The following is a 13,803-nucleotide window of genomic DNA, read 5'->3' on the forward strand; positions in this document are numbered from 1 at the left end:
CTTTAAAAACAGAATCGGAGTAGAACCAGAGAATTTGTCGATCCGCTATGCACTAGCTAGGCACACATCGAATCATCTTTACAAATAGTTGCTTGGAACCATAGCTGCTACAGCGCCAAGTAATACGAAATTTCCAATGAAAACACGCATTTGTATAAGGTAATAGTTGATAAACTTAGCTACGATATAATTGGGTTACATGGACCTAAATGAAATAGAAGTTGATTTGCTTGAGAGTACATTTCAATACGTAAAAAATATCTGGTATGACATTTCAATATCGTCTGACTAGGTGATAGGTTTTAGGCAAGGATAGTGTATAATTATATTGTCACGCTAAGTGCGTGTGCTGTGTGCACTGAAAACTGTTCGTGTTCGAAGAAGGATTAGCTTTGATTGAAGGCTAGGGCTAAAGTTTACTTCAGGGCGGGCTAACCCGCGGCCGTATAAGGTAATTTGTGCGGCCGTCGACACGTAATTCAATTAGTATGTGTTGGCGGCCGTCGACACGCATATGTAACTTATACGAATTGACACCAGAGTTGGATCAATTACATTATTTCAGTTCAATTACAATTACAATTACAATTACTTTCATGCATGTTTCAATTACATTACAATTACAATTACTCCATGCTAAAAATTACAATTACAATTACAATTACTCCTTGCATGCTTCAATTACATTACAATTACAATTACAATTGCTGCTGTTGAACATGTAATTGAATAATCATAAATTCAACCGTGCTCCTTGACAACCGTAGCGTCGTATTTAACAACAATTCAAGTCTAGTTCAGATTGTGTAGTAATAAATGCGTTTATGTGCGTACATACTACATGGTATGCTATGTAAGATGTCATTGTGACGTAATATAAGCGTGTTTTGTATGCTCGGTAATTATGGCTCACGTAATTGGAAATGTAAAATGTTATTTACCTAATTTCCTATGGGTTAGGATTAAGGATTGGGTGCAGTATGTCGTTGAAAAGTATTATACTATATGCACGTGTGGGATTTGCGTATATAGTATATAATTAAAGAAATAATATTATTTTTATCGAGCGACGTAGGAATTAGGATGAGGAGTAAAAACAAAACCGTGCTTTGTCAGATAAGACGTTATATAATATCCAGTGGTCTGGTTAGTTAGCCAGACGAAGTAACGATGCAGCATCGGGATCTGAAATCGTATTGTAGATTGCCAACCCACGGATAGATGCGCAAGATGTGAGTCACGGATGAATGCACCGACAAACGTATTGCACAGCCTGCTAAAAGCAGCAAACTTTGTAGTCCTAGAGCTGGCGATTAATGCGTCCAAATTTGATGCATCTGGTCTTTATCGTAAGCTATTGATGTATTAATTCCGAAAATACAAAATAAAATCTTGTCAGGGCAATGTAACTGCTCCAAAATAGCCGTTTAAGGCCGACTGTTCTGAAAAGTGAGAGCGCTGCAGCAGCATGACCACAACAATTACCAATTACGCCCAGCGATTGTTCAGAAGAATGCCGATTCCCAGACTTTCACGACTATTTTGGGATGGTACCATTGCCTGGAAATATACTTTTATTGCGGAATCAGTGCGACACTAGCTTTCGATTAGGACCATTGATATCAAATTTCGACGCTTGGATCGCCAGCTATGGGACTATCAATTCTGCTGCTTTTAGCCGGCTCAGCAGTTCGCTTCTCGGCGTATTCAATCGTGAGTCACGTGTTGCGAATCCATCCGTTGGTTAGTAATCTAAACATTGTATACAATGGCAGCCGAGGCCAGCATAGCGGTAAAAATAAAAATAAACTTCGCTCGCAAGGGCGCAGTCAAGGGCTTCGCGAATGGATCCACCAAATTCCTTGTCGTCATTTAAAGAGAATGCATTATAATTCAATTCTTCTATGTTGTGCTTGTCAGGTCTCAATAGCAACTTAATATAATTGAAATTGTAATTGAGCAAAATTTTTGTCGAATTACAATTACAATTACAATTACACAAAATAAAAATGCTTCAATTACAATTAAATTACAATTACATTGAAAAATGTAATTAATTACATTCAATTACAATTACAAATTACAATTGATCCAACTCTGATTGACACCCGAATTTTTGAGAGATATCGATTAATCGTGAAATTTTCTTCGCGCGATTCGATGTGATTTCATTTTTCGACTTTAATATAGTAGCGCCTTTCGCAATCTGATCCCCACAGTACAGATGCGAACAGCAGAGAAAATGATGTGTCCCATATTATATGGGCCATATATAAATACAAACTTCGAATCGTGTGCTCGTCATTTATGAAATTTGTTTCTAGTAGCTTACGTTTGGGCGCTCCAACACCGTTCCACAATTCCGACAATCCCGATGCGAGGTCAAGAAATAACAGCATGCAACTAAAGACATGGATAATAACAATTGGGCCACCCGAAGATGAATAAATATACATAACTTAACCCAAATTTTCCAAAACACACCCTCCATCCACTCTACCAGTAAATTTGATTACATGGGCTGAGTGAGGATAAATATTTGATAGAAATATGTGCTTTTGTGCAACTAATAATATTATTGACGAATTCATTGGTGAATATGGAAGATTTTCGTGCATTCCGCGATCATAACGATTCCCAGCAACTGTTTGTAACATGACCACTCACGATCTCGGTGCGTATAGTAAGCCGATATGAAAATATATTAGTTCGCAGTTCACCGGAAATGAACATGGGCAGTTCAACATGGGTATTTGCAGTTTAGTTAGTCCATGCGGCCGTAGGGTACATAAGTAATCGAAATGCAGCCGTGAATAGCAGGTTGGCCACCCCTGGTTTACTTGGACGAATATTAGACTCAGTAGACGTTGTATACAATACATACAAGCTTATTAAGGCAATGAAATGTGTTTAGTATCAAGTATGGCGCGTAATCATCACTACAATTATACGGACATAAAGGTAGAATGGTCAGTAACGAAGTACTGCTGCTCTTTACGGATTACTGCTACTTGTGCTAGTTACTCATGTGGGTATTAATTTCGTGTACTTTCACGTTTCGTGAGCAGATTCGAGGCAAAATTACTGACAATATGCATGCAATTTACAATTTCAGTCGCTCAAAACCATATTTAGAGCAAGTTCGAATCTCTTTCATGTGTGGAGTAGTCATAAAAAGTCATAAGAAGTCATAAAAGTCATAAAATTATTAGGGCGACTTCTTGACATGTCTAAATAAGTCAAAATCTTGCCAAAATTGTAGCGTTAGGTCAAAAAATCGTCAAAATTGTATACAAAGTCAATTTATTTTTGCAACATGCATTGGTTTGCATCGAAGATGTTTGCATTGTCAGTGAACTTATCATTGGACAATTAGCAGCTTGTAGCCAACTTCATAGGCATATACCGTTGTAGACTGTCAATTGTCCGCTCATTCTGAATCATAAACGGTCAAATGAAACAGATAGGCTAAGCCGACGTGCTGTTATGCACAACGTACCGCAATATCCTAATTGAAGCAAGACGGCTTGAGCATTGGTTCTTATATCGAGATGCGCATGATGAAAAATTGTGATGTAGCTTGTGGACATAATTGTCAGAATGAAGCAACACGGTGTGTCACCAGAAGTGTACGCACAACTTGCTGTGTTGCCAGCCTATAACTGCTGCTGTTAACGTTCTTTCTTAATTCTTGACAAGCTACTTAGTAAGGACGGACACGTTTTACCAGAGAATGTAGGAAAGTATCTTTCGTTGCACAACGACAAATTTTAATTATTTCTACCATATTGCGTAGTTCTACGTACTTCCAGATATCCTTAAAAGGAAGTATTTTCTTTTACAATTCTGTCAGTTTTTAAGTCAAAATGTTTTCTCATGCAAAACTACTTTGAAAGGACAGACAGCTCCAACCAGGAATGAAGAGGAGGAGTGCAATTCCTAACATTATCTGCTATTACATCTAATTTACATACATGAGGGTAAATGTTGGTCCAAATTAAGTTTTCTGAGGTCGAAAAATTTCAAACCCTTCTGTTCATGTCAATTCTTTCTGTGTTTTAGGCAAAAATAAATCACCTCACTCATTATACAACCATCACGACAACTGCTGAATATAGTTGCGAAGATCAAACATATATTTGTGGTTTCGTTTGTATTCTTGAGTGGGTCACGAAGATGCAGCATGCAATTTTGAAGGTAGCCACTTCCGATAATTACCAACAGTATGGGAATTAGTGCTGGGCAGTTCGTCAAATTTCCTAGTCCGACTACGAGCCTGATCTTTTTAAATGGAATCCGGCTCTGATGCCAATCCGGCTATATCAGAAAAAAGTATGAGTATGGCTACAATCTGGTGCTGGAAATACATAAAAATACCCTGCTAACATACACAAATGATCTCGCGCATATCCAGCCAATGGACCACCCATGCCTCGACCGAGTAGGAGCCTCCGACGGATCATACTTTATGAAATTACTTATCTGACTACCATTCATACTTTTCATTTTTTAATCCACTTAGCTGTAGCTTCATTTTGTCCGGGAAATCGATAATTTCCGTTGATATTAAGCGGGAATTTGTGGCATTACGTCTACTTCTACTTGGGTAACAAGGCTGACTACTAATACCACCTTTGTGACATGAATTTGTCCCGAACAGGAGTAGCAAAAGAAATAATAGTCATCGAGTGCATCTCGGACGACTCTCGCTCAACTCGAGTGTATAATTGGGTCTTGAACCTGAAGTCAATTCGTGTATATTTCCAAATATCTTGTGACACCCTTAATCGATGCAGAGCGTGATAGTTTCGTTTTTGAGCTAGCATCACTCGTGAGGTAATCATGATCCAGTTCCGGAGCTGTTTCTGGAATGTTTGCCCGAATTCTGAGTAATTGTTTTAATGCGGTATTCATGATCTAGAACAGTGATCCCCATCCTTTCTCGGTGTATACATTAGTAATAATTTCCACCATGTCATATATGACACTAAGAACAGAATATTACGATAGAGATGAGCATAGCATCGTATTAAAAGTCTGATTCTCATGAATTTCGCAGGAACTATGCCGTTCGATCGACTCTCTTCCGTCAACCGCTAATTGTTCCGACAGAAAACTGGGTAGCTAAACATCAAAATCTTGTATGTGCACGCCAGCTGAATTATTCATTTCCACAAATTATACTTCGTTCCACACTGTCTACGTAACTGTTTCTCGGCTCAGAAAATTCTGAGCAGTCCAGCAATGCTTTAAGCAACAAGTTGATTTACGTAGGCTACCAACGCAAGATCTGTCCCAACCAGAACATGAAGCCGCTCAAGATTGGATTTCAATCCAGTCCTATCATCTTGCTCGAAGTCTCGTGTACTGTTACTAACTACTCTTGCTTATTTACTTGGGTAATCTTTTAGACCGGACGCAGATGCAAAGGCGAAAGTGATTCCATACCAAATTCAGCTCCACGGAAAACCAATCGATTGAGAACCGTATTAGCTGGGATTCCTGAAATCTGCGAACCTTGTTCTGCTATCTAGTGTAGGCTACTTGACACGTTGAGCTACTAACTAGCAAATAGCTATGGCTAGCGTTCTACGGCATCGAAGAGATCAAGGTAGAGTTTGTATTTCAACAGCAGCACAAATTGATATGCACATCAACTCATTTCTCGCAGATAACGCTTTTAGCTTGATGCCCATGCGGGGGATTGAACATGTCCTGGTAGACTGCGTCCCACTGTGAAGAAACTTTGACAGCCATGCAGCAGCAAGCGGAATGACGCGGATGACCGGGCATCCATTTGACGTAACCCGCACGACCACCGTCTGGGAGCACGACGTGGTTCGTCTTGAAGAGAAATGATTGGTTTACACACATATTTCAAGCGTATGCCACCAACTGTAAGCAAACCTGTGGATGGTACGACGAGACGATCCAGCTGTCCAGGTAATTTTCGCGAGGCGATGATGGTTTGATGACTACGACGGATCGGATGAAGCGGACAAGCTCGTTGTAATGAAGTTGAGAGTAGAACGACGCTGGTTTGCCACCACCTTCAGAGCAAATATCCGCTATTTCGTCGCAGCCGATCTTCTCTCCTTCCCGAATTTCAAGCCAAAAGCATTTTCCGTTGTACTTCACGGAACAGAATCCTGGAAATGGATACCCCGCGTTTCAAAACCTACGACATACTGCCACCAAGCGTACAAGTCGCATATCTAGTAATCGGCACTATCCAACCACCAAGCGTACAAGTCGCATATCTAGTAATCGGCACTATCCAATGGGTTCAAATAGAGTCGCATGGTAAAACCAAGCCAATAAGCTCCATTATCTAGTAACGGGCACTATCCAATGGGTCAGATAGTTGCGCAATGCGCATACTTAAATTTCCATGAACATCCAACAGGGCTAGTCGGTTCCTTTACTGGTCCCACAATTCTCAGCGATATTAGGTGACGGTACAGAGTTCTTACGACGCGCTTCAATCCTCGATTATCTGCACATACATATTGCGCGTATTTCGTATTTGAAGTGCTATTTCCGGGTTTCACCGGCATTCACATCCATTCTAACAGGTGTATTGTAGTCATAAATTCTCGCAAATTCGTACCGTACATAGCAAGGACGTTACTGGTCGGGGACGGTACACAACAATGAACCGACTCCTCATGTGGGATGCATATCTACGAGTTTTTATATACAGAAGTCCCGGTCACCAATTTGAATCGAGTGTAAAACTGATTTGAGTGTGAAAGTAAAATTTCAAACCATAAAGGAACTCCACCCAATTTGTATCCAACGCTATATAGCGAAAATGAGCGATATATAGGAGTTACGTTTGCAGTGGACCAACATGGTTACAGTGCACTAAGATTGTTATAATCACCTTGTTTATCCCCGACGCTTAGTATCCCCTCGTCCAAGCTTTGAGCACCTGAAAAATAAGTCAATGACACAGAATGCAACGCGGATACGAAACCGACCCTCACTTACGTGATCTCAAATCTCGCAGTAGGGATTTCGCGCGAACCACTCTGAGATCGTGAGATTCGAGCACTGAAAAATAATGTTGAATTACTGCGCAATACTGTTCATGGACGTTTGCACGCTTCTATAATCACTCGTCGAGTTCGTGCTCGCGTCGATCGCCCAGCTGTACACCGAATTCGCGGTCAGCGGTAGAATTCTCGCCATGCCTTCCTCGATATGTGCGGTCGCGTGATCTGTGAATGGTGAAATTACATCGACATGCTAGATTGGAGCCGTGGGCGCTCGAACATGCGCCACTTTGAAGCAGGCAGGGCTGCGTTGAGGCTAGTTCACGGGCCGATAAAGTGACATGCTTGCAACTTGCAAGTCGAAAGCGTTATTGCTCAGTTCTTTGTCAAACTGCGTGGCATGCTCAAAACGTCCTGACAACTGTTGAAAGGATCGAACCCGCGCAGCGAAACGAGCTCCAACTGTCCCCTCAGTAAAGGCATAACTTACCGAGGTCTTCCTCCAAGTAAAATTTCTGCAAGTCCTCATTCGACTCTGTTGAATGAATGGATACGGTAGTCACGTGTTGAACGGTATATTAACACTTGGACCTTTATAAGACGATCCAACCTATACTGGTACCTGCAAGCTTTTTTAGCTCAGCCAATCCTTCTTCAGTCGCGTTGATTTTAGTATACAATCGAGAGTGCAGACCGGCAGAGTCTAAAGAGATGAACACGTACGTTGAAACCTATTCCCAAAAAGCTCGGTACATGATTACCATCGACGTCAGTCGATCTGGCCACTCGCTCCACTAGGCCATCAACAGACTCGACAATTAGATCACCCGACACGAACAATCGCAGAGACAACAGAGTCCAAAAGAAAACCGAACTGAATACGACCATACTGCTAACGTTTGCAACTGAAGATTCGGCGAATTCACTAATGTACGATGACTCCTCTCGCCGCAGTCGCACAAACGTGTAATGTCACCTTGCGGAGTGTCAGGTACATATCTAGTCCTTCGTTGAGTTCGCTTGCTGATTTAATCAGCGTTTTTTGATCACTCCCTTCTTTCGGATAACACTCGTGTTACTCGCTCCACTGACCCAAGCAGGCCATTCGCATCCTGGCGTTTGAATCGTTTATTGATGAAATCAGATATTTATATTATATTCTGCGTTCAAGTCTTGGAAGCGGTGCTTTCGGGATCGCTTGCAATTTATTAAGGCAGCCTGCATTTACGAGAAGTTAACTGCACACTTATGATATGTCCGTTTTGATACAACATTCTAATGCGTTGTTGTTGTTGTAGTTGTCGTTGATTAGGTTTTCATCCCGCGATTACGACGTAAGTGTCTTGGTTGGCCATATCCAGGTAGTCTTATGCATATGAATAATTACATATATATTGCAAACAATACAAATCTATAAACTCAAAGTATCGTTTCGTCGTGAGGTCAAACTCCACAACCCAATGCAAAGCGTTTCCATCGAGGCATATTTTATTTTTAGTAGTCAATATAATCCAAATTGTATCAGAATAAATGAATTCACTTCAAAAAGAAGAATTTTAAGTAATTTTAAACAGGGCTCTTCAACCGGGTGTATGGTACTCTAGTCGTGACACTGTTATTCACAATTACGACGCTACATTTCCTACATTCTAAAGGGGTGTAGTCAGTTTTGCATTCCACTTACCTGCTATTTCAGCAGTATCTGAAGCCCATTCACAGGATCGTGCAGAGGATCGCGGATGTCCTTAATTTGACTAAGGACTTTTGTTGAGTTACAGTGAATTGTGACAACTAATATAGGCAACTTTTAGCACCTTCGGAAGCGTCCGAAACTGCAACAAGCGCTACAGTACAATGCGGAAGGAAAATATGTGAGATATCGATGGGACAGTGAGTGCGGATGGAATTCTAAATTTTAAATGACAATAGCGGTAAGCACTCAGGACATTTCCATATAGATCAGTGGTTCCCAACCTTTTTGTCTTCGTGGACCCCTTTCGGACCGTCACGGACCCCCACGAAGTTATAGTTCAAATTTAGATCAATTATCGTGCAATCGTCATCTGTCGTGTGCAAATGATAACTAATAGCCTTAGTGATAAACATCAACAAAAAGTCTTTTCTTGAAAATAAGATCATAGGCTACTATTCATGTAGAAATTGGGTTGACTTGTCTTATTTCAAAGCGAATTTTGCAACTGTATTTCTAGAAATAAGTGGTTGTGTCTTGAAAATCCGCGCCTTCGATTTGACATGAACGAGTGCCGAAAATCCATTTCCACAAATTAAGATGGTGGCGAATGTATAAATAACGCGGAACGCGTCCGACGACACATTTGGGTATGATCGCAACAAATATGGCACCAAAATGGACAAACAATTTTGGTTTTATCCTATCTTGAAATTATTATGGGAAAATCGTTATCTATCACAGTGTTGGAGGAGGAAGTGTTGGAGGTTTACCTAGGCTCCTCCTTGACCCCTAATCCGCGTAAGCGGTGTCTTACAAAAGCCTAGAAGTGGGCCGTGCTATAAGTCGGCTGTTACGGAATAAATATGAAGAATATCGGCCTGGTGTAAATGACCATAGTAGTCGACAAACACGATGAATACCTCAAAACAGACAAACAAACAGGAAAAAATGGATTGTTGTACGCATTTCGAAGTCACCGTTATTGACCTTACTCATCTAACTTTTCTTTCCCACAATCCCCAACCAAAATCTCTAAACAGCAAAATGTTCGGTCATTCTGTTGATTTGAGCTTTGGAGTTTTAGTAGTAATGAAGCGAAACTTCCTCGCAATTTTCCGAATTGAAAAAAATACAAATTAGGTTATCAAATATTTTAAGGCTACGCGGACCCCCGGTTGAGAACGGCTGACATAGATTCTACAAGCATTTCCGATAACTAGAAGATCCTGTATGTTCCTCCTAAAAGCGGATGTAAGACTTTTAAGTATTCTTGAAGCAAACGAAGTATGATCTAGTACGATGTTTTCAAATCATGTACGACTGATACAACACGAGAATCAAGGTATTCAAATCGGGATTGGATATCGTTAAATTTCGGCGGTATGTTACACGTCTCGCTTGATTACTCCAATTTTTATCGATTTTCTTGGCTTGGTAGATTCGCGCCTATTTACCGACGGCAGTCTGGAATCTTACCCGATCTGGGGGTCTGTGGAGCACAACCCGTTCTTCGTAGCCCGGATGAAATTTTAATGGAGTGATGAAAGTGGAGGGTTTTATGCTCGCGGCCATACATCCACTGTCGAGAGCGTGATTTGCGAGGTCGTTCTGTAATCGGAATCTAGTATAATATATAAATTAATTTCATGAGTTCCTTTGACGAATGAATTGATGTTGTTCATCACGGCTATACCGGGACTTTTTGAAGGAAGCACAAAGTGCCCGATATTTACGAATTTCCGACAGGCAGCCACGGGTGTCAAGATTCCAATGCTAGTGGTCAACTATTTCCACGGAGGAAGTGAGTGACGCAGTTGGTTGAGCGCGAGCGTCACGAAACCAATGACAGTGGTTCGAATCCCGGTTCGGACCAACGTCTGTATGTGACTGCGGTTTGGTTTCTCTGGGCGCCTCGTCGCGGACCTCACTGCCGTAGCTGTGCATTGAAAAGTCCAGAGTGCAGGTGAGCCGAGCCAAGAGTCGAAAGCGAAGTGCAATAAATGGGAGCGAGACCAATGGTGAAAGAGAGCGAGCATGGAAGTCGTCCGGAACATTGCAAGCAAAAAGGACAGAAATTACTGAAATTAATGTCGTGACGGAAATGACCGTCTGGGCCAGTGGTCGCGAAAATATATGGCTCTTTGTCAAATTTTCATTATTGTACATAATTTATCAATATTGCAGCAACTTGTTCGTAAATTTTCATCAGGGCCAGAATAATTGTTCCCGTGGCTGTATGACTCTGAGAGGTAAAGACAGTGGCGTATTCAGGGAGGGGGCTCGGGTCCCCTTTTCAAAATACTCAAATTCAAGTTGCTTTCGCGCCGGTGACCGATACCGCTCGCGAGTTCGATGCACCCGACATAGCGCGCCTCGAAATTCCGGATTGCACGAGACGTTGATTGATCAAATGATCGGAGAGAATAGCAGATCTCGCGACGTCTCTATGAGATGACAATGCAGTTTTCAAATACACATTGGCTTCCTGATCTACGGCGAGAAATGGGCTGCCGTGGAAGTGACATTCACAATTACAAATTCAAATTACGAATAACACCATAGCTGTAAGAGATCATACTGTTCGTGCTCTTGATTAGTAAGTAGCTTTGCAGTACTGGCGTTAAAATGTAGGCGTGTTGCGCAACGTTATGTTGCCGCCGAATAATTTGTGAATTGACAAGTCGATCAATATTCAGGTTTTCGGAATCAGTGCGACAGTTAAATTCGATTATTAGAAATTTTAGGCTATTTATGATGAATTGCGCCATCATAGGTGAGTCTCGATATGTGGCTTCACAAGTGCCTTGCCTCGCCTTTCGCGCTTTATTTCCGAACAATAGACGTGCAAATTGCGTGCGATTGGGAGCGAAAAAGTTCAAAATCTAGACATTCATAAACTTCGGTAGAATATACCAATATTCAATGAAGATTTCACAAATTTCGTTCACTGATCCTGACGACAGGTGATGCACTTCCTCACTTGCGCCCTCTGACGTATTCCACATTACAGTGGGCATGTACTGCTGTAGTGACCACTGACCATGTTTGGGTCCACCTACGCATGTGATCATGGGTCTTCGAATTAAAAAGGAGCATCAAGACGAGTTGACGATCACGTATAACTGACGAAAGTGGATTCACACTTTCACTGCTGTCTTCATCTGTTGTAGATGGTAATTATCTTACGTTTCGAAAATATCATATGGCTCTCACTGTAATACAATTAAAAAGATGTCACTTGCCAAATATCTATGTAACTCAAGTACGGTATGATCAAATAAGGCAACATGCAGAAGTAGTACAAGCTTGCACATTGGAAATGTGACGCCCGCTCTACGAATCCCATGTAGTGAGATCGAATTGATGCTGTGATGACGTCACAAATTTTCAATTCATGTGCATATTAGATGACGTTTATAGGCAGGGTTGCCATCGACATGGACCCAAAAATAAGGACAGTCGAAAAGTTAGGTTAGCATTAAAAGCGTTTTTATACAAACGTTTCATTTATACGAGCCGTGGCATATCACATTCCATACTTTTCGAAAGAAACAACCTGGCCCAGCAACTCTTTCTTATTATAAAGTGATTCATGGATCTGGCGACAGCTCAGGTCTAGGTTTACCTTTACTCAGGACCGAAACAGCCTATCGTCAGCCCACCCCCCCCAACCCCCCAAATAAAAATACGTTGGTCATGGGCCACGCATACAGGGTGATAAACCAAACTTCTTCACTGCGTTGTGATTAAAGGCGTCAACCAAGATGGTAAACGGCGTTCACCAACATGGAAAAAAGGCTGTGTATACATCAAGTTTAGACAAAATAATTTTTTGAGCGTATGGAGCAAGAACTCCAGTATCAATGCGTGTAGTCTTTGTCATGGCCGATGCAAACCTCTTTGCGATGGTAATTAACCAAAGTGTCGACTGCAGTGCGCCCTTCTTCAGTACGCACTAAATGCTACCTTTCTCACAGCTTATTCTGCTGTAGACGTAGACTAAATAGCAGAAACCGGACACTGCTTTTCAAATGCTAAATGCTGCGATAGCTTGGTACAACCGAAACTGCTATACCAATCACTTTCCTAGCTATCTCACCGCATCGAAGTCAAATCCTGTGGTGCGTACGCCACGGGTGTTCCTTTCATTTATGATGTCAAAAAATCTCGACGCAAAAGCATAATTTAAGAATATTATGCAACACGGATACCAGAGGGAGACGATCGAAGTTCTGTATAGTCGTTGAAAATAAGACAAACTAAGGACGCAATTCGAAAATAAGGACATTTCTTAGAAATAAGGACGGTGCGACAACCCTGTTTACAGGCAATGGCTTTATGGTGAGCCTTAGGCAGATACAAGTTCATAAGAGAACCTCCTGTGAAATGAGAATGATGTTCACAGAGGGTGTCAAATAGTCTGAGAAAATGTCTGGTAAGGTATTATTGTAGTACTTTTGCGTTTGAATGCCGACTTCAAACATATAGATATCATTAATTTTCAAGATTTCCGATAGTCTCCCACAAGCAGGTTTCGCACAGCCGGATTGAAGCACTACAACGCTTCAATCGACCATTCTCTCATAATAATTGCAAAGAAGTCTAGACATAGATCTGTAACATATGTGTTATATTTATTATTAGCCTACTATTATTTCGTTGGTGGAGATGGTACCCAAATAGAAAACAAAAATTATGTTGAAACGAAGTCGCGCTCGCTGAAAAATAAATTAATCTTTAAACATACCTTGTGGAATCCGAAAGCGTTTATCTCAATATCAAGTCTTATGCACAATTAACCTTTCTGATGCAATTGCAATTTTTGGGGTCGTAGTAGGATCAGGATAAGCTCGACTCCAGACTAATGTGTGTTTCCATACCCCAAATGGTTGAATGAAATCTATGGGTCTCAGACTCTTGCTCCAATTCAAAGCCCGAACCAATATAACGCCCTATTCAATTGCGGATGTCTTGATGTAAGTAATTTATGATTTCTGCGGATTTGTTAAATCTGTTAGAGCTAAAGACATCGCTGCCCTAAGGTACTGCTGGACTCACAAAATTTTCCAATTTTTTTTATATTTATTGCAGAATCCTAGAGTATGAAACTTG

General features: G+C 41.1%; 1 protein-coding gene across 2 annotated transcripts in view; it reads right to left on the bottom strand.

Annotated features, from left to right (window-relative positions):
• Window positions 1–5,606: 5,606 nt before the first annotated feature.
• The window catches only part of LOC145446436 (uncharacterized), a 49,510-nt gene continuing 41,313 nt past the window's right edge, over window positions 5,607–13,803 (bottom strand). Inside the window, exons 1-8 of one of the 2 annotated variants that reach the window (XM_080324744.1) lie at window positions 7,760–7,979; window positions 7,621–7,701; window positions 7,489–7,533; window positions 7,122–7,223; window positions 6,994–7,056; window positions 6,887–6,934; window positions 5,908–6,149; window positions 5,607–5,844 (exon numbers count right to left, since the gene is read on the bottom strand). In XM_080324744.1, the coding sequence (XP_080180870.1) occupies window positions 5,659–5,844; window positions 5,908–6,149; window positions 6,887–6,934; window positions 6,994–7,056; window positions 7,122–7,223; window positions 7,489–7,533; window positions 7,621–7,701; window positions 7,760–7,886 (894 nt within the window). In that variant the 5' untranslated portion in view covers window positions 7,887–7,979 and the 3' untranslated portion in view covers window positions 5,607–5,658. Of the gene's footprint in view, window positions 5,845–5,907; window positions 6,150–6,886; window positions 6,935–6,993; window positions 7,057–7,121; window positions 7,224–7,488; window positions 7,534–7,620; window positions 7,702–7,759; window positions 7,980–13,803 lie in introns of those variants that run through there. The other variant, XM_080324735.1, reaches the window with a different exon arrangement.

The sequence above is a fragment of the Botryllus schlosseri genome, chromosome 1, assembly GCF_051294905.1.
Source record: "Botryllus schlosseri isolate E-star chromosome 1, Bs_hap1, whole genome shotgun sequence".
Lineage (NCBI taxonomy): Eukaryota > Metazoa > Chordata > Ascidiacea > Stolidobranchia > Styelidae > Botryllus > Botryllus schlosseri.